Source organism: Urocampus carinirostris, chromosome 16 (assembly GCF_059441175.1).
Source record: "Urocampus carinirostris isolate Australia breed hairy pipefish chromosome 16, RoL_Ucar_1.0, whole genome shotgun sequence".
NCBI classification, from domain to species: Eukaryota; Metazoa; Chordata; class Actinopteri; order Syngnathiformes; family Syngnathidae; genus Urocampus; species Urocampus carinirostris.
The window spans coordinates 34,708,121-34,730,182 of record NC_142364.1 but is presented as its reverse complement, the minus strand read 5'-3'; the positions used below and the strand labels follow the sequence as shown (position 1 = coordinate 34,730,182).

At 40.6% G+C, this 22,062-nt stretch overlaps 1 protein-coding gene across 1 annotated transcript; it reads left to right on the top strand.

Annotated features, from left to right (window-relative positions):
* Positions 1-3,109: 3,109 nt before the first annotated feature.
* Positions 3,110-20,549, top strand: LOC148351168 (uncharacterized). Its single transcript, XM_088320047.1, has 2 exons — positions 3,110-3,229; positions 20,001-20,549. Exons 1-2 carry the CDS (start codon positions 3,110-3,112, stop codon positions 20,547-20,549), a joined length of 669 nt encoding a protein of 222 aa, XP_088176173.1.
* Positions 20,550-22,062: the final 1,513 nt, after the last annotated feature.

Genomic DNA, 22,062 nt, shown 5'->3' with positions numbered 1-22,062 from the left:
TCAGGATTCAGGGCTAACCACTCTACTGAGACAGCTCTGATCAAGGTAACAAATGATCTCCTACTGGCAATGGATTCTGGCGCTTGATCACTTTTGCTGCTGCTGGATCTTAGTGCTGCTTTTGACACAGTGCACCACAATTTCCTACTAGAACGGTTGGAAAAATGGATTGGTCTCTCAGGAACCGTCCTCTCGTGGTTCAGATCCTACCTCTCAGATAGGATGCACTGTGTTAAATATGGTGAAATGACATCCGAGCCCTTTAATGTTACCTGCGGTGTTCCGCAGGGTTCAGTGCTTGGCCCCCTTCTTTTCAGCATTTACATGCTTCCATTAGGTGATATTATTCGCAAATACAATATCAGCTTCCACTGCTACGCAGACGACACTCAACTCTATCTTCCGTTGGAGGAATCTTCCACACTAAACTGTGGAAATTTGGAGGCCTGCCTCATTGAGATAAAAGAGTGGATGTCACTCAATTTCTTGCGTCTTAACTCTGAAAAGACCGAAATGTTAGTCATTGGTCCATCTAAATGCCGTGACTTATTCTCAAAAACTGCTGTGAACATTGACAAATGTCACATCACACACTCAGTTAAAAATTTAGGTGTCATATTTGACCCTGATCTATCCATTGAAATGCATGTAAAGAAAATTACTAGAACCGCTTTCTTCCATCTTCGTAACATTGCTAAAATCCGTTCAATACTGTCTCAGTCTGATGCGGAAATTATAATTCATGCATTTGTTACCTCCCGTCTCGATTACTGTAATGCACTACTCTCTGGTCTCCCGAAGTCTAGAATCAAGTCTCTTCAGCTGGTACAAAATGCCGCAGCGAGGCTTTTAACTAGGACAAAAAAGTACGATCACATAACACCGATTTTGGCTAACCTGCATTGGCTCCCAGTTAGCCATAGATGTGACTTCAAGGTTCTCTTAGTATTGTACAAAATCATACATGGACTTGCTCCCTCTTATCTTTCAGATCTGATTTGCCCCTATGTCCCGGTCCGAAGCCTACGATCTGAGAGTGCCGGTCTTCTGTTGATCCCAAGAGCAAAGAAGTGTTCTGCTGGTTCGAGAGCGTTCTCCATCCGGGCACCGGTGCTGTGGAATGCTCTTCCCCCCTGAGATCCGATCTGCAACCTCAGTGGAAATGTTTAAATCTAAACTTAAAACTCACTTCTACTCCATAGCATATGAATAACCTACTCTTCTCGTCGGCTGAAAAATAGTCTGTGTAATATAGTGTAATAATCTGTGAAGCCCTTTGAGACGCTTCGTGATTTAGGGCTATACAAATAAAGATGACTTGACTTGACTTGACATAACATTTTGTTCACATTACAACATTCACATTTTGCACAATGATTTGTGCAAGCAATACTACCAAAAATACTACAGAAAGACTACTATGGAAACAGTACAAAGCACTACAGAAATAATACTACAAGAATACTACACAAATAACACTAAAAAATATGACAGAAAAATTACTAAAGAAATACTTAAAAAAATACTACAGAAATACATCAATGGAAATACTACTGTAACACTAACAAAAATACAACTACAATATTACGACCAAAATACAACTATAAAAATACCACATCAATTCCCCTACGAAAATACTGCTAAAATACTGCAGTAATAATGCTATGGAAATATGAAAACCGAAATACAATGTTTTGCAGAGTAGACCTTTCTCACTTGAAAAAGAAAAAATCTCACCCAATTTCACCGCTTTTTCTTCCATTTGCACAACCATTCCAACTTAAAAGAACTGCATTTCTTTTTTACTGTGGCTTGGCGAGTGGATGTGTCGCTACCTGTTCGTTTCGCCATTATGCGGGGTTTGTATTAGCATCTATTAACCCGCTAGCTAACCTGCACAGCGCATATAGGCGGGGCGCAGACGCAAGCACCGTCAATGCCATGATTGGCTTTGTACCGTAAGTGAACTGTATCGTATCATTGGCAAGACACCTGTCACTCACTGAGTGAGAAACAAAAAAACAATATTGTTGGGCGAATTAATTATATTAGATGAAGTCTATTATTAGAAATTAATGAATACGTTATGTTGATGTTGTTTATGCGCCAGATAGATGTTCTTGTGCGCCGAGCATGTGCGGGCAGTGTGCAATTGCGCAAGCAAGCAGCTTAGAGGGAACATAGTTCATAAGTGGTGTTAAAGTATATAAACTACTTAGACGAAACCGGGGTCCATTCTCTGGTGGTCATTGAGACTGTCACCTGTGTCGGACTCCTGATTGGGGCACAAAGCACCACTTAAGAACGGTACCTCATTTGGAGACTCACCGGGGAAAACTCTGGAATCCTCTGACTCTCTGTCTGTGGTTCCAGGTCTTCCCCTTTTTTCTGGGTTAGGGGGTGGGCCAGAGGACCTATCGGGGGGTCTCTTACTTCCCTGGGAGACTTATTCGCCTTTTCGATTTCGATAGTGGCGTAGAAAACAATTTTGGTATTTTGGACTCTCTTCCAGGCCCTTCCTGATTAATATGTGTTTTGGGAGGGGGAGGAACAGTTGCCTTTTCTATTTGTTTGTTTTGTCTAAATTCAGGTATTGTATGAAAATTCGAATTTGAATTTTTGCCTCTCCTCCAGGTCCTTCCTGACTCAAATTTGATTCTTTGGCCTCTCCTCCAGGTCCTTCCCGACTAGGGGTTTTGGGAGGGACATCTGTATTTTCAATTTGTTTGTCTTGTCCATTTTCTTTGTACATTTCTTGTTCATTTTCAATGGGTATTTCCATAACTTTATTTATTTCTTGTTCATTTTCATTTGGTATTTCCATAACTTTATTAATTTAATTGTGTTTGTTATCTTTATTCATTTCATTGTCTTTGTTACATTTATTCATTTCATTGTCTATGTTGTCTGTAATCATTTCATTGTCTTTATTGTCTTTGTTAACTGCCTTCCTAGCTTTCAACTTGTTAGCAAACGATTTCGGGCAGTTCCTGTAGAGGTGGTTCGTTTCCCCACAGAGGTTGCATTTTCTGCTATTGGTACACTCCTCAAAAGAATGTCCAATTGTCCTGCACTTTCCACAAAAAATTCGATCACATACCTCAGCCAGATGCCCATGCTCACCCCATTTGCGACAGACTTTTGGTTGTCCTTGATAGTGGATAAAGCCACGGTTTTCCCCCAGCACTATCATCGACGGGAGGTGTTTCAGTCCCTAAAAGCCCTGAGGGTATTGCCATTGTTGGATGGGTATCCTCCAGGCACAATTCCAAATGCCGTTCTCATCCCTCACCTTCATAGCCTGGCCTTTTATCGAGCAGTATCTACTCAACCAATAACAGATGTCATCAGCATTCACCACTTCACTAAACATTCTGACAATGACTATCTTGCGAGCATTATCAGTCAGCTTCTCCACCGTAAATCCAGAAAACTGGGGCCTCACCCCCTCAAAGCGATCCCAAAACTCTTGCAAAAGAGCCGCCGTTACAAAACTTACATCAAAGCCCTTGCCAAAAGGCAAGTTTATAATGCAATTTGTCTCCTCCGGTTTAAACTTCAGATACTTTCTAACAAACTTGTTCGAAAAATCCAGCCTTGACATTCTTTCCAAATCAGCTCCCACATCTTTGAACAGGAATCGTACGCAGTTATGTCTCCGCCCGCCGGCATAATGCCCGGCCATAGCAGGACTCGGCTGCTTTACTTCTAGCTCTGTCGAAAATGATTCGAATTGTAAAATTATTTGGTTAATAGCGCGCTCAAAACTGACACGAGTGCGAATATAAACACAGAGGACAAGCAGTGCTAACCTGGTCGGTCTGCCATCAGAGCTGCACGTACGGTATGGAATCACAGCCGGCAAAATTAACGGAAAATTATACCGGTACTTAAGGTTTGATGCAGACCGGCAGAGTCCGGGTCCCGTTGAAAGTAATCCAAAGAAAAAAGTATATATTTCCAAAGGTAAGGGTGGGAAAAATATATATCCACTATTGTCCGCCGTGTCCACAAACACTCACCTTTACCGGTCCCCACTTCCCGTCAGCCCGCGTTTGTTACTCCCCTTATTTTTAATTTGTGTCCAAAATAAATACAAATAAATACATCACATAAATATACAGTTGCAAATACATATTATACATGGTTACACATATTTACAAAGAAGACGGTACACTGAGAGAGTTTTCAAAGCTTTAATGATAATAATATAACTTTCATCCGGGCAGTTAGTGGTAGCAACACGCTAGCAACACAGTAAACGGGTCTCTTAAAAAAACATACCGTACTTGTAAAAATCACGGTAAACCATCCTCATCTTCCTCCTTAGAACTGAAGCCATCAAAGTCGTCTTCCTCAGTGTCGGAAAGAAACTTTGTCATATAGACGTCGTCCCACGCTCCCGCAGCAGGTGTTATGCCGAGAAATGCATCCCTGCCGAAAATTGCATCCCGTGTTGCGGGAGAGCGCACACGTCACTCCCGCTACTACAACCACTTTTACGTACCTCGTTTTATCTCACTTTTATATCTGTTGATGATTTGACGGTTAGTTTCAGCATAACAAGCTTTATGGTAGAGTGCATAACAGTTTAAATACAAGCGATTTGAGTCGAAAAATGAAAAATAAACACGTTACCTGCTCATAAGTGGTTTATATACGATGTGCATTACTGTTCGATTACATTCACAACAAATACAAGACAGAATGGTTTGAGTTGTATTACATTCCCAACAAATGCAAGACGAAGTGGTCTTGGAGATATGTACGCCATTACATTCCCGAAAAGTGATATGAAAGTGAGATAAAACGAGGTAAAAGTGGTTGTAGTAGCGGGAGTGACGTGTGCGCGACAGGGGATGCAATTCTCGGCATAACACCGGCTTTTCGGAACCCGTTGGTGATGGTGGATTTTTTTATGCTGCCCCACGCTGTCAGGATCCACTGGCAGACTTGCGAAAAAGTTGCCTTTCGCATGCGGCCAGTTTTAGTGAAGTTGCAGTCTTCCTCGGCGCATATATTGCTCCGGTCTAAATTTTACCTTTTGTACTCGAGCGCCGCTGGCGGCCGTTAGAAAAATTACATAAATTGGCCGCATCGCGGAATAAACCACAGGGTTGAAAGTTTGGGGAAAAAGTAACGGCTTATAGTCCGGAATTTACGGTATTTTATTGTTGTGTAATTTTTGGGCTTACATGCAAGTAAATACGGTGCTTGTAAGTAATTTTGGTTTGGCTTGTCATTTTGCTTTTTGGAAAAAACAAATTGTAAATATATTCTATTATCTCTGCTTTAAACTGCATGTTCCTCTTATTGGATACATTTAAGAAGTGGAAATGTTTTCTAGTTTGGGTCACAGATTGTCCTTAGGGAGAAATAGTGGGCCTAAAGTCAAAGAAGTTGAGAACCAGTAGTTTAGTAGACACTCAAAATAAGTAGAGTAGACATTTATTTATTTCGTTTTTATGCCACCCTAACCCTTCATTTAGTTTGATTTCCATGCACCTTACAGTCCAATGGACTTGTATGTTAAAACTATATCGCAGAAGACAATGTTTTTGGGGGTGCTTCTTATGATCCGGTGCAACTTATAGTGCAGAAAATATAAACCTAAATATCAAAATATTTTATTTTAGACATACCTAAATAATTCCAATGTATTTCCACATTATTCCAACTTACAAAATACAGCATTTGATGAGAAAAGTAATTGTATAACAAAATCAAATTCCTGTTGTGTTAAAGGCTGCAACACAGGTTCCATATCAGCCTAAACAACCAGCAGCTTGTAATTGTTTGACCAAGCAAGTTTTTGCAAAGATATTCAACAATCTGTGCCGATAAGAAGAAAATACCAAGCAGGCTTATCAGCCCTCGTTTCTTTTTCCTCTCTCCTCCGAGCTCCCCTTGCTCACCTTCACTCATCACCTAATCTATTTCTCCCTCTCTGTTGCCAGGCAACCGGCAGAAAGGGCATCTCTTGCAGGCGAAAAAAACATATAGGAAAGGCTGGCAAAAAGACCCGTGTTCCACATGTTTCATGAAAGATCCTTCGTTTTTCTCCAACTGCACAGACCATTTCAACTTTTTTTCCTCATCACACAAAAATACCCAATAGGCTATTCTGTTGGTGTCGTAAATTATCTTTTCGTAATATTTTGGTGACTATAAACAAGATTTGACGCACATGTAACCAGTGTTTTTATTAATAATTTTTACTGTGATGTATCGTTTGAAGCGGGGGTCTGTAACTTAATTGACTTGAGGGCCGCCAGAACTAGGGTCTGGGTGAAGTAGGACCACCAAAATGTTCTGATAAAAACATTCACTGTTTTCAAATATTGTTTTTTAAAATTCCCTACACAAAACTAAGATTAAAAAAACATTGGGAATCAAAATGAATCAATTTATTAAAAAAATAGATCATTATCAATTAGGATTGCACTTAAAGGGACAGTGTGTATTATTCAGTGGCTCCTAGTGGTAAAAAAACAATTAATTGAAAATGAATATTGAATTATCCCCCCTGATGTCCTTGCTTTAAAATACATTTTTGTACTTTTTTTAATACAGTTTACGTGCAAATGTGAATAAAAATAACATTTCAGTTTTTATACTTTTTGGATCAAAAAAAGTATTAGAATTTAAAGTTAAAACATTTTCTATGTATGGAACTTTTTCGGGGTTTTAACTGTAAAGATACTCAAAAATTTCTACTTATTTGACTTAACATGACCTAGAAATAGCTGTCATAATTGTGCACCATCTTGCTTCTACGGGTGGCCGAAAAGAAAGAAATTGTTGGGAAAGGCTGGACTAAAGAATGAGAAGAAAAATGGTTCTTTTTGGTCACTTTGAGTCTCCGTGGTTTGTACTGTATTCTTTCTTGTGGGTTTTGACACTCGCTTCCGACTGCCGAACATAAGAAAGTAACATTTAGCAGTCAAATAACACGTATTGTAACTTGTCAATGCTGGGGCCTCAGACTATTACCCCAAGGGCCGCAATTAGCCCAGAGGCCGCGAGTTTCAGACCCCCTAATTTATAGGGACATTGTGTATATATTTTGGCAGCTCCAAGTGGTTCATTCAAAGATAGATTTGAAAGATGAGCTAAAATACATATAAACCTGTATTGAAAAATAATACAAGAAACTTATCTTAGAGGGACATTGCGTATTTTGAGCGCTTCATAGGTATTAAAAAAAACATTTTCCAAGTTAATAAAAAAATCTATAATAATTGATTTTGATAATACACAAAAATACATTAAATATCACATAAACCGCTCATTGTTAAAAAAATACTGGTCGGTTGAGAAATGTGTATTTATTCTACTCAAGCATAAGGGCCCGGTGTTGCGGGGCTTTACGTTGCGGGGCTTGGCTTGGCCGGCCTGGCATTGTTGGGCTTAGGGTTGCCGGGCATTTTAATTGAGTGAGGTTGTTGGGGCCGTGGTTTGTTAAAAGAGTGCCAGGGAGCCACTGGGCTGTGCCAAAAAGCAGTATGACCGCTTGCAGCTCCAGAGCCGCTCGTACATGAGAGAAGATGTTTATCGATGTTGTTGGTATTTATTGGAGGTGCCTTGACACAAAACCTAGCTAAAGAGACTCTCAGAGGTCTAAAGTACTACCGTGTGAATTTTCCTGAAGAACTGTTCAGCCGTTTCGGAGCCTATAAGCCACATACGAAGACACACACACACACACACACACACACACACACACACACACACACACACACACACACACACACACACACACACACGCACACACACACACACAGATTTATATAATAGTCTAGACTAGACAGATAACATGAGCCTCACCTAGAGGGTTAGCTGACATAATTGTTCGCCATCTTGTTGCCTACCCAAAAACCTAAAAAATGCCAGTCAAAAAAATGAAAAGTGAAGTAATGCATCTTGGTCACTTTGAGTCTGTGTAGCTTGTATTCTTCCGTGTGCTTTTTAGCACATAGTTTTTGGTTCGTTTACGCAATACAGTGACATCTAAATAATGCACACTGTCCCTTTGAAAAATCCTGTCGTGTCATATATTTTTTTAAAAATTATTTAAGTTTATGCAAATCAATTAACTTTATTTCCCTTTGTGACTCAGGTTTTGAGTTTAACAATTTTCCATACAAAAATAAAATAAAATCCAACCTCAAACTTAAAACAGACAGGTTTATTAAACATCATATGTGTAAAAAATAAAAACTGTTTACTTAACTAGGAGTGTGGTGCAATGAACAAATGTGAATACAGAGGGATTATAGATTCTGGTTGGAGGTAAAAACAGAAAAACTGCCAGTAAAAATCGGACCTTATCTTGGTCCTGTCCTATCAACTTGGAAGAATAGCACCATTTATAGTCCTCCCGCTCCTGAATTTTCCTTACTAACAACAATGACACCAAATACAATGACAGACCTTTCAACTTTTGGCAGTGATTGATAACTGTTTTCTGTGTCATGAAGAATATCCATGCTGTAAGATATCATCAAACATAAACAGTAAAGTTGAGTAACAGAATTAAAAATTAGATTCTGAAAAAACAACAACAATTCTTTAACACTCACTGAAAGAGAAAATTGAAATGATATTGAATGAAAGAAAGAGAAAGTAGCGGCATGGCGGATGAGTGTTAGCGCGACAGCCCCACAGTTCAGGGGTCTCAGGTTCATAACGAGTACTGTCCCCCACTGGGCAGAGTTTGCATGTTCCCCTCCGGGCACTCCATTTTCATCCCACAGTCCAAAACAAGCATGGCAGGTTGATTGGCGAGTCCAAAATGTCCCTAGGTATGAATGAGCATATGAATGTTTGCGTGTCTCTGTGTGCTGTGCAACCAGTTTTGGGTGTTCCCTTGCCCACTTCCAGAAGTCAGCTGGGCTACTCCAGTGGCCCCGTGACCCTAATGAGGATAAGAAGTGCAATGGAGGGATGGAAATAAACAGTCAGACAGATGGATGATTAAAACTAACTAAAAGTGCATGTGAGGTGGGAAGGACCTCTAGCACCACCATTTGTCTTAAGATTCCACAGCGTGTTGCTTGTCACAGGGACAGCTTAGATTACAAAGTCAGTAAATAATTGTAGTAAATTGCATGACCAAGAATGGCCTTACAAGATTCTGCTTATAATAGGGAACCCAGGAGCTTATGTACTTGATCTATGTGGCACGCAGGATGATGGGGTTTCAAGACCGGTTCTGTTAAACCAGGGCTCCCCAAACTTTTTCCTGTGGGGGCCACATAACTTTTCCCTTATCTTATGAAGGGCCAGGGTCAGTTTGTAGCAGTAAAAGTGTGACAATTGCTGGAGTGCCTTAATGTAAAAATGTTTTGTTTTGTAGAAAGCCACAATCAAATAACCCTTGCAGACTCATCACAGAACTAAAGACAGAAAATAAATAATAACACTATTATGAAATAAATATTAACCAAATAACCATCTCTGTTTTTGGAATGTGGAAGGAAACCGGAGTGCCGACACAGGCACAGGGAGAACATGCTAACTTCGAACGGAGAGGCTCTTAACTGGACATAAGCCCTGGACCTCTGCACCATGGTGCTGACACTCCAACCACTCAGCAGCAGTGCCAAAAATACTCTTTATGAAATAACAAATAACCAAATGGACACAGAAAAAAGGTCGATGGAACATAAACTTTCTGTTGTGCCGAGCGTCTTAACAGGTCCAAGATCAGCTTAGATGTCAGAGAACTGGACCACTAATGACTAGTGAAAAGGCAGTGAATTTTATCTCATTATTACACTATTCTTTGTCACGTTACCAGAGAAAAATGGTAATGCTGTTCTGCGTTTTAAGTTACAATGAGAACAAATTATTTTCTATTCTTCTACTCTGTTGTCAAAATTGTAAGTGACAAAATTATTGTCATAGTAACATGTGAATGCACAGCAGTATTAACATTTGTTTCAGGTACTGCGGCTAAAAATGTGTGATAATGAAATAAAACCCAGGTTCTTCTCAGGTAAAATCTGTATGGGAAAACTAGTGGTTTGAGTTCGGTGCTCTTACTTCCCTGGTTTAAATCCTGTAATGCGAATTCAGACTTTGAGTTATTTTCAGGTAAAAAAAATAAAAGTGCGTCAAAATGCTCTCTGGTATTGTTCGTGGATCAAAAGTGAAGGTGGGCCGTTTCTGTTCCGCAAGCCGTAGTATGGGGAAAAATGAGTTAAACACTTGAAAAAGCAGTTATTCCAGTATGTTGAAAGAAGCCTTTTACTTTGACAGGGGCTGGCAAATTGAGACTTGTTCACGAAAAGTATTTTCAAAGCTCAGAATTTCCCCAAAACTGGTCCTTTTCAGGTCGGCGACACCATTAGGAGACTAACATTTCGGATTTGCTCACTTTACCTCCTCTGGAATTGCCAAACTTTGGAAACGACTCCTTCAACATTTTGGTGTTCTCTAAAAGACCTAACCATGTTGGCGAAAAATATGCAATCTGAGTGCAGGGTTCAGGACTTGAACTTTTTCTCCTTGTTTTCGGAGTCGAAAGATTGTGCTGCAAAATAGTCTTTACCAATGTGCTTCTCCTCTTTAACTAACCCTGTTGCTATTCTGTTCCTGATTGCTCCCATATGATAAATTATAGTATGGTGGCACCACTGTGGGTCCTCAGATGTCTAGCAAGCCCTAAACCTCTTTTTTTTTGTGAAACTATTATAAACTTGATGATAAATAACTAAGACAGAGCAGTAGAAGTGTTTTCCATTTTTTAAGTGCCTATCTAAGCGCGCCCTTTAAAAGTTTTTGCCCTTGAAATGATCCATATGGAATTTAACATACAGCTATACGAGAAACAATTGTTTAAAACCAGGCTTTTGGCGATATTTGTTTTTCAGGGGGGGAACTCCACAAACATGCACATAGTGTAGAATATGCCTTTATAACACCCATTGGATATCCCTTTTCATAACTGGAATTCGTGTGTATGTAAAAGCATTTTAAATACCTCTGTTGAATGAAATAAATTTTGTTTTTCTCCTTACCTGTTTTTTACGTGCAAGGAATGTTGTATTTCAGACGCGCACACTCATTCACAGGGACAAATTTCACCCACTAATTAACATAATTGCTTTTCCTTGAATGTTGGGGAACATGCAAACTCTACAGAGAGAGGCTGATAGCTGGAATTGTTCTTGGATGCGCCTGCTAAACAGTCAGCTACTTTGTCAGCTATAGTTTTGAATAGCTCTGAAATATTCTGAAAATTTTCAGAAAATGTTCTACTCGCTGACGCCCTCTGGCTTAAATCATCATTGCAGCTTCTGTTAAGCTCCCTGTGTGGCGCATGCAAGTACGTGCATTTCTTAGAATCGCTCATATATTTTTTTTTCCTTATTTTGGAATTTAGACTATTTCAAACAGGCCTTTTCTACTTTTGACATTTTCAATCTACACTAATTAAAATCTGATGAAACTTAATGTGATTACTTGGATGAAAATCTTTGTTTATGGTAAGCTTTTGTACAAATTCACTTATTCTTGATTGAGTTGTTATTAGCAAGTCTTATCCTAGCTTAGAATTTACGGGACTATTCTACCTCGTTTCTAGTTTTACGGTGATCATATTAAAGTAACTGTTGAGCCCATTGTCCGCAGAAACTGCAACAAAAAAAAAGACAAATCTGGTTATTAGGGACGTCATCCACAACCTGGCTAATCAGCAAAAAGAGGAAACTTCTAAGTGAGGACCTAACAGTCCATTTAGAAATGGTCACATGATTTGAATCATAATACACATTTGGCCCTGAAGTGTTTTTTTTTTCATCGTTCTATTCCTTACTCTCTAGCAACTATACAGTACAATGTGTAATACCTGAGGCAAATAGCCATTACTCACGTATTTTTTTTAAAATTGGATCAGACAAGAATGAATCAAACGAGTGAACCACGAGTTAAAGGTGCATAGTTTGAGGTGTCCTTAAAAAGTTCAGAATTCAGTATTTATTCTATTAAGTATGTGCTCACAATGCTCAACTGAGTTTGATGAGACTTTATATCGTTTTTTCCACTGTGCCTATCTGCTTTCATCTTCCTTCTACCAGCAGTGTTCCGACCATGCAGTACATTACACTGAAGGAAAACGGGGGCTAGGGGGGACAGATATCACACGCATGGTCTTGGTTTTATCTAATTACAGGATGAAAATTGGAAAGGTGAGAAAGAACTGTTTCAAATACAGTCCAAATGCCAACCCAAATCTAAAAAGATGAAGAAGGAAGAATTTATTTGAACGAATCTAAGAATCTCACATACTTGCACGTGCAACAAAATGAGCTGCAATGATGATTTCAGCCAGAAGACAGCGTCTGCAAGTAGAATGTTTTAAAGTTATATACCTTTAATGTATTTTGTATGTATAATCAAATCAGTATTAATGTCATGATTACTGATGCGAGCCCTGGGCGCTGATTGGCTCCCTGCTACTTTTTAAACCCCCCGGTTCCCGGTTACCAGCGTCAGACCGTCTGCGACCCTCAGGTCCTGCTAGGCCAGCCCTCCGACTCTGACTCTCTCTGTTTTTGGCTCTCGTATGTTTCCCGGCTTCAAACTTTTTCTGTTTGACCACGTCTCTGCTCCTCCGTCCCAGCAACCGACCTATTTTCCCCGCCTTCGACACCGCCATCGCTCGCCACAGAAGTGCCACTTCCGCATTCCAAGTGATCTGCTTCCCGCGACCAACGATCACCGGATTGTGGGTTCCAGCCTTTGCCTCCTTCTCAATAAAACTAAGAGAAACAAACGCAATTGGGTCCTGTCTCCGTTTCTGGTTCCTGACTATCTTTTTAATTAAATATTTTTACCACTAGGATGTGCTAAATAATTCACAATGTGGGTTTAATTGCTAAACATTGAAAAAAAAAAAAGAAGCGAAAGTGCGTAGAGAGGAAAAGGAAAAAAGAGAAACATGGAAACGGTGGCGGTGGCAGCAGCAGAACAAAAAAAAGAACGTGGGAGGCAAACAGCGCATTTGAACGTCATAGCTTCTTCAGCATCAGTCTCTCACACAATGTTGTTTGAAGCACCTTAAATAGGAAAAACAAAATTGGACTAAACCATTAAAACTTCTCAGGTGGAATTCATAATCTTTTTAAGTGTAGATTCATATGTCCACAAGGCCCAGTACTCTATATAAAACTCTCAACTATATCAATACAAGCACAATACTAAGAAAATAAACAAATACAATATTACTTGACTCCAAAAATAAATTTAACCAGTTTGTAGAATGGAGTAAAACCTGGTGAACACCCATTTTACCTGGTTCTATTTGCTCCAGGGCAGAATGCTTCCCAACAATTGCACATTGGTGTCACGTAACGGAGCGGGAAACAGGAAAGGAGGACCCATTCGTGTAGACGTACTCACACGTTATTGGGGGAAGAGGAGGAGGGCGCACAATTGATCCGGGGATCGATGGTCGCGGAGTGTGATAAAAAATCCACTCAAAAGAAAAGAATGTCCAAAAACAAACGGATCAGACCAAAAACAAAACAGGTTAAAATAAGGGCAGATTCATAAAACTAGGCATTTAACAGGATTTAACAGAAGTCTTACATAAGTCTCACAGAGTTTAACCAGGTTAAACAAGTATAACAAACGCTCCAGCAACGCACCCTTCAAAGTAACGCGTTTGAATACTGTCAAGAAGCAATCAGCAAATGCAACTCAGCCGACGTCCATGGGCGGGGCCAACTGGGCGTCATGGCAACCGCGCCAGACATGACACATTGGGTAAAAAGTGGTCATTTATGAACCTGAATTATTTTTCTTGTATTTTTCGTTCTTAAGTTTAAAAGTTCACACTATGAAAACAGCTTGTTAAAAATATTGAAAAAACATCGTAACATTGGAAATGTACTTCTTAAATTAAGTAAAAAGTTATGGTTGAGTTTAATGAGCTGATTTTACACCACAGTGTCGCATTTTCGGGTGAAGCATAGTTGTTGGGAGTAACGAGTACAAAGGAACGTGGTGCTGGAATGCAATTACTTTTTTCGGTAACAACAACTGTAATAACATTTTGCGTACCTGTCAACCTCAGCCCATTGCTCCTCTATTGATGAAGCGATAACAAACCTTACAAAACAAGAGGACACCTAGTCACTCAGCAAAACAGACTATGTACAATTTTGCGACAATATTAGCAATCTACGAATACGTTATCTACTACCAGTGTCCGAGATTATCCGGATTTGAGCTGAAATGGGCAAAACGAGATCGTTCTAACAAAACAATGACTCAACAAAAAAAATGTTCTGCACAAAATTTGTTATACGGTGTACCCATCTTGAAATGATTAAAAAACACACTATAAATATGTGGAAAACCTATGAGTTGCCAGGTATGATTGTGACTCAAAATCGTTATTGTGGTATGTTAATGCATTATCCCTCTACTTCTTAAATACAAATCATGATTTACAGTTTCTTCTGAATGTTGAATACTCCTACATCAATCACAATCTCACATACAACCCTCTTTACATTTACCTACAAAATACAACTAAATACAGTTATGGCAATGCCGTTTCAAGCACAGTGCTCAAGTGCTTTTCAGCAATATATTCTCCCTACTGTCTATATTTAATTTTCCAACTCGAAAATAAAATACAAAAATCTGAGCGTCAGCTTTTACGTGCATATTTGGTTGTGTGTCACCAGTAGCAAATGGTAGGCAGCGCACAAGTTACTCAGGGAAAACAAACCAACGAACAATCTACAGGCCAAACGTGAGAACAGAATTTATGGTAAAAAGGTGTGGAGTTTTGATCGATTTATTTGTAAAAGTATAATTACAATATACCATTTCTGGAAATAACTTATTGGACGGTACCCAGAAACAGAGAAGGAGATCTTAAAGTGGTTGGAAGCCCAAAGACTAAATGGATATGGAATGTCTCAGCTAAGTGTTCGTTAGTAAGCTCTTAAGATTGTACAAGCCAGGAAATATGAAGAGTTCACTGCATGGGTTGATGTATGTGTTTTCTTTCATTCCTTAAATTGTGTGGCTATTTGATATGGGTTGTCTTTCACAAAAATATATATTGTTTTTTGTTTGTGTGTGTGTGTGTGTGTGTTTTTTTCAAAAAAGAGTGAGGTAAAGTACATATTTGGAATTAAGCCCCCCCATATTCCCCCCCAAAAAACATAAAAGCCTCAATGGAGCAGGTGTTTGGTGGTACTTGAAGTATACCTCATTTTCCATTGCGATGCGCAAACAAGCGTTTTACTCAAGTATCGTGTGCTGTTGTGCAACTATTAGGAGAATGTTATCTCAAGCCAGTAATGTTGTTTCTTTCCATGCATGTAAATTCTACCCTTATCTTCTCGCGGCTCGCTTTCTGTTCACTCCATTCCTTTGATTCTTTTTCTTCCTTGTGGCTAAGCACAGCAGCAGCAGCATTTTCCTTCTCCTCTGTGTCACCTCCACCCTTCTCTCCTTCCCCCACATCCCACCATCTCATGCTGCTCCCATCCTCCATGCCTCCCCTCTCCTTCGCCGTGTGTTTGCAGATGAAACGGGCAGCCTGCCAGTTTTTCATATTTCTTGGCAGTAAAGTGGTGAGCCAACTTCCTAGGGATGGGAGTGGGAGGGGTGGGGGCTCGCAAAAGGTTACATTTGCACAATGTGTTTGTGAGTGTATGTGGAAATACGGCAAAAAAATGAGAGAGGGAGGGAGAGTAGACGGAGGGAAAGCTGGGCTTGATCAACTAAACGACTTCACTGTTCTGGGTTGATGGAAAAAATCCTCCAGGGGGAATATTCAGTATGCAAGAGTATCGAGTTGCATGCCATTACAATGATGTCTGTCCCTCTCTGTTTCTCTTTTTGTCAGCCTACTCTGAAATGTTCCCCTCCCATTTAAAACAGCGCACACAAGCTCACTTTACCTCCCTTTCCCATCGCCTCCCTGCGCAAAATTCCTCTGATTAGGAATAGGTATAGGATGAGGGGTGTTTTGGCAAGTTAGTGGGTTCATCTAGTGCAGGCATAACAAACGTAAGGCATGCAGATTTATTTCGGCCCACCAAAATTTCTGAGTATGTCAAAAAAATTAAGCGTGTGTCTAGGTCTATTGTTGTGATTTTGCGGTGAACCCAACGCAGGAAGCAGGAAAAGTTAAAGGGCTCAAAAACAGATGGCATTTAATTACAAAACCATCAACAAAATAACAAACAAACAACAATAAAACTGTTAAAACAAAAAAACAAACTTCAGAAATCTGGATGACATTGGAAAAAGGTGGTGTGATCTTGACAATGGAAAATGAAAATCACCCGGCACAGGGTGATGTCCAAAATGTCCTTATGAAGAGTCAGGCTAATTAAGGACAGGTGTCGGGTGATTAGACACCCCTGTCCCAATCAGAAACCGATTAGGCACACTCTGGTGGAAGGGGGTGCGGCAGATCCTAACATAGCCTCCTCCTCAATTGCCAGACACCAGACTGCCCAAGGCGGCCGGGAACTCTCCCCATAACCTGGGGCTTTCCCCGAAGTCGGGGCGGGGAGCTGAAGCGGCTGGGGTCCACCTCACAGCCGGGCAGGGGGTTAAAATGGTCAGGGACTCTCCTCACAGCCGGGGCAGAGAGCCGAAGTGATCAGGGACTTCCCTCGCAGCCGGGGCAGGGAGCCAACGCACCCAGGGACTCTCCTCGTTGCCGGGGGAGGGCGCTGAAGTGGCCAGGAACCGTCCTGGCAGCCCGTGACTTTCCTCTCAGCTGAATCAGGTGCCCGAAGTGGCTGGGGTCCAACTCGCAGCTGGGGCAGGGAGCCAAAGCGAGCAGGGACTCTCCTCGCAGGGGAGGTAGCCGAAGCAGCCGGGGACTTTCCTCACAGCCGGGGCAGAGAGCAAAAGCAATTGGGGATTTTCCTCAAAGCCGGGGCAGCGGGCCGAAGCGGCTGGGGACTCTCATTGCTGCTGGAGCAGTGAATCAAAGCGTCTGGGAACCCTGCTTGCAGCCGGGGACTCTCCTTGCAGCTGGGGCAGGTAGCTGAAGCGACTGGTGCCGCTCCGTGCAGTTAGGGCAGGGGTTGCTTCTCTCTGGGTTCTTTCATGGTCTGATGACCCAAACACAGGGAAGCAGGGAATAATGGCAAGGTGCTCAAAAACAGATGGCATTTAATAACAAAATTCTCAACAAAGTAACAATCAAATGTTCAAAAAACTGTCAGGACCAGAAGCATGGAAGATTTTTGTGGAAAATGAAATGGATGAATGAATGGGTGCTGTCCGAAATGTACTTGTGAAGGGTCAGGCTAATTAGGGACAGATATGGGGTGATTGGACGCACCTATTCCGATAACAAACTGATCAGGTGCCCTCTTGTGGATGGAAGCGCATCACACACCAAAATATTTTTTATCGAAAGTTAAGATATTTTCAATAAATGCAAACCAAATGCTCTCTCCAGCTGCTGAAGAGCTGTGTTGTTTGTATAGTGTGGTGAGTTGGTACGGGGGTAAACCTGGAAAAAAAGGCTTGAAACTTGTAGTTGACATGTTTTTTACTGATCCGGCCCGCCTGAAAACACAATGTCTGGGTCAGGACCCAGAATTAAACAGACTTTGACATTCCTGGTTTAGTGTGTGACTGTGAGTGTGTGTATCTTTTGGCATGGTAGGACATGACCACCGCCAACATACATTGTCCTGCCAAGCTATCAGAGGGAGGAAATCTTAACTCATCCATCAGAAAACGATTTCTGTATGGAAAGATAACAAAAAAGTGAAGTAAAAAGCTGGAGCGAAAAATGATTTGAGTAGGAAATTGAGCAAAGTAAGAACAATTGGACTGAGAAAAAATCTGTATCAAACAGAAATAGAGTAATCCCTCAGTTTTTGCGGGGGTTGAGTTCCAAAAAGTACCCGCTATCGTCAAAATCTGCGAAGTAGACAAAGTTTATTTAATTATTTGATACTTATACAATGAAACCGAAGAACAAACCCTACTTACTGGCTCAATCATTTGGTTGGCAACTAAAAGTACTGTACTTTACTTTTTTTTATAACTTCTGTATTGTCAAATTATTATTTTAAAAATAGAATAAATGATATTCTTGACAAGCATTAAACAAGCATTAAAATATTTACTTAACTAATTTAAATGAAGATGTTTTTAGTTGTTAGTGTTTTATATTGACATGTTTTAGGGTTTATTATCCTATCGATGTTCAATAAAAGATTACCGGTAATCAAAACATGGCTGCTCGTCTTGAGTTTTGACACACAATTATCATTGGATTGGTAAATTTTTTCATTAGAATGCGAAAAAAAAGTGCTAATCCCAAGGTTTATGGATATGAAATAAAACAAACACCTTACAACGCTGTTGGGAAGAAAATGGTTCATTCCATACTGAGGTTGAAGCTCCATCGCTCTTTGTGACACGCCAAGCTCCGAGCCAGCTTCCTTTATCACTTGCTAGCTTTTTTACCATTAGCTAACGTCTTCTAGCATTGGTGATAGCAGCAAGTTTGCCACCCACCATGTAGCTTCGTCAAAAAAATCTTTTCAGGCATGGTGATGTATTTCCACTGCAAATTTAATCAAAATCACAGGCTATAATTGTGCCATTTGATGCTAACTTGTAAACTAAATTGTTTGTCTTGCCAATAAAATGTCCTGTGAAGTTTAAGATTTCAAATATTAGTTCTATCCTGTCTATAGAAGTTTGCTGTGAGTATGCCATGGTAGTTTGTTATTTAAACTATTATTGCGCACAGTTGTTCATTATTATGGATCATTGGTCTTTGTTTTGACTGCTATGTCACACTGTTGTTCATCCATTGAAATACGCAGGTCTCCTAGTGATTCCAAGAGCCAAGAAGAATTTCGAAGGTTTGAGAACGTTCTCCATTCTTGCCTCGGTGCTGTAGAATGCTGTGCCTTCAATGGTAGTGTTTAAATCTAAGCTGAAAACATACTCATATTCAATAACTAATGAGTGATATTGACCTTGACCCTGAGCTTGTCTTCTAATCCTTGTATGATAAGGATGAGCCTGGTTGTTGTATGGTACATGCATTTCGAGCCATTGTACCTGACTTGGATTTGATGAACGGCATCCTCTAAAACCTGCTGCATTGCTCAAGATTTTGGGAAAGGAAACTGTCAGCTTGACATTCAGCTATTGAATATATTTCATGCAGATGGTGTCCTTGTATTGTCTGTTGGTGCCCTTGTAACATTCATTGCAGCCTGATCATCCTGGAAAGGGGGATTTCCTCATAAAATGGAATAGAATAGAATAGAATAGAATAGAATAGAATAGAATACAATATATTTTTATTGTCATTGTTTTAAAATGATTTTATGACAACGAAATTGGACGTGGCACTCTAGTTTCACATTTAACAGTGAGGATAAAACAAAACAAAGAAGATAAAGGAACAAAGAAGAAAAAGGTTATAATTTACACAAGAAGTGTGGGCATGTAGGATGTTACATACAGTTTTAGGATCGTAATAGTGCAATAAGCGGTAGTGCAAAAATAGGCAACATTGTGCAAAGTGAGCATAGGCATGAATACAATTTTTTGGGTTCCGGGTTATTGAGTGGCGGGAATTTTGTGTTGCTCACGTCGTCGCTTCTACGAGATTGTTTCAGATTACGAGATTCCTACTATAGCAGAATTCTGGATTGAGAATTTTTATCTTGAACAGTTGAAAAGTTTCGGGTAAGTATCTCGGACGATGGGCGCAAGGTAAGTGCCGCGCAAAATTGTTTTACAGTCGGAAGCTGCTGCCGATCGTTGTTGAAGGGCATCCCCTCCCACGGCTGCTAAGACGCTCTTTGGCATCCGACGCTTACAAGTGAGTATGGGTTGCTGTAAAGGTTGCTCCCATGTCCGTAGGCAAGTAGCCCTTCTAGAGGGACGTGTCCGTGAGCTAGAGCAGTTTAAACGGAAAATGTTAGGTTCCTCGGACACCACTGCTAGCGTGGGTTGTAGCCCCCTAGCTAGTCAGCCCCCTAGCTAGTCCCACTCCACCCCGGTCTACTGGCTCCCGCACCCTAGTTATAGGTGACTCCATCACCCGTAACATAAAGTTTAGCACCCCAGCCATGGTTATGTGTATTTTTGGGGCCAGATCACCCGACATTGAGGCTAATTTGAGGGAGCTGACGAGCAAACCTAGACACCAGGACAGGGCTAGCTACACAGATATAGTCATTCACGTCGGCTCTAATGATACTAGAATGAGACAATCTGAGATTACAAAGAAAAATATTGCTAGGACCTGTAATCTCGCCAGAAAGATGAGTCGGCATCGAGTAATTGTCTCTGGCCCCTTGCCTGCGAGAGGCAATGATGAGAGGTTTAGCAGACTAGTCTCGCTAAACCGGTGGCTGGCAAGTTTTTGCAATAAGAAGGGATTTAGGTTTGTGGATAACTGGCCTGCTTTCTGGGGCCGACCTGACCTGCTGAGGAGAGACGGCCTTTACCCTAACTGGGAAGGTGCTCTCACTCTTTCTAAAAATATAGATTACTGTTTAAGCCTTCCATGACAGGGTACACTAGTGCAGGCCAGGTCACAGGTGATTAGTGAACCTGTAACCATGGGTGTGGAGTCTGTAACGCTAGAGCTAACTAGCGCTATGCTAGATTCATGCAATTCACATAGATTTTGTAGTTTAGAGCGTTCTGCTGACTGCACCATACACCCTGATTTATACTCTTCTATAGCATCTTCTTCTGTGCTTCCTCCCTTTGTTTCTCCCTTGTTAGGTGAGACATTATTTTCTACCAATAGTCATCCTGCTACTCCAACTCTCAACAATATTCCTGTGGTATGGAATTCGGGCCGCATCTGCCGTCATGCAAGGCACAAGACCCGGGACCGGCAGTATAATCCTGTGGAGGTTACCATTAAGGTTCAAAACTCGCGAAAGATTTCAGCTCAGTCCACAGTGCTGAAGCTTGGCCTTCTGAATATTAGATCACTAGCCTCCAAGGCTTTACAGTCAATGACCTTATTAATGAACACAATCTTAACCTTATTGGCCTTTGTGAGACCTGGTTAAAACCAAATGAGTTTGTAGTGTTAAATGAGGCTTCTTTCCCTAACTTTGTGAGTTCGCACTTGGCACGACCATGCAAAAAAGGTGGAGGTTTTGCTCTTATATCGGAAGATAAGTTGAAATTTACTCCTAATACCCCTACTAGTTTTAAAACGTTTGAAGCACTTGTTATGAGGTCCCTGATGTCAACACCAATTTATTTAGTTGTTGTGTATTGCCCACCTGGACCATACTCAAATTTTTTGGAAGAATTTTCGGAACTGTTAACAGACTTAGTAACTTATGCGGACAATGTTGTAATTATTGGTGATTTTAATGTTCACATAAACTCCCCATCAAATTCACTTGCAATTGCATTTAAGTCACTGATTGATACATTTGGTTTCAATCAAATGGTCGATGTGCCCACTCATAAAGATGGGAACACTCTAGATCTCGTCCTGACCCGTGGCGTAGTAGCCTCAAATGTTACAGTGTTACCGTATCCTAATGCCATCTCTGATCACTATCTTGTTAAATGTGAGGTGCTGTTTAATGGTTACTGTGATAAGGAAAATTTTGGCTTTAGCAGTTGCAATATCCGCCCTAAAACGGTGTTAGCCTTAAAAGAATTATTACCTACGGTAACTGCAGCCTTCCCTTCGTACACTGGGTCTGTTGACTCACTTACAAACAACTTCAATACTGCTTTGGTTAATGTTCTTGATTCTGTGGCGCCCCTAAAGTATAAATTTCGACCCAAGAAGAATACACCTTGGTTTACTGAAGAAACTAGGTTACTCAAAGTTGCAGAAAAATTGAACGAAAATGGCGCACTACTAAGCTGGAAGTTTTTTCGACTGGCCTGGTGTGACAGTTTGCTGAAATATAAAGTAGCTCTTGCCTGAGCTAAAGCTTCGTTTTTCTCTACGATTATTGTTAAACATAAGAATAATCCGAAATTTTTGTTTGACACAGGGGCGAAACTTACCAGACAACAACTTAACCCAATTGGTTGCAC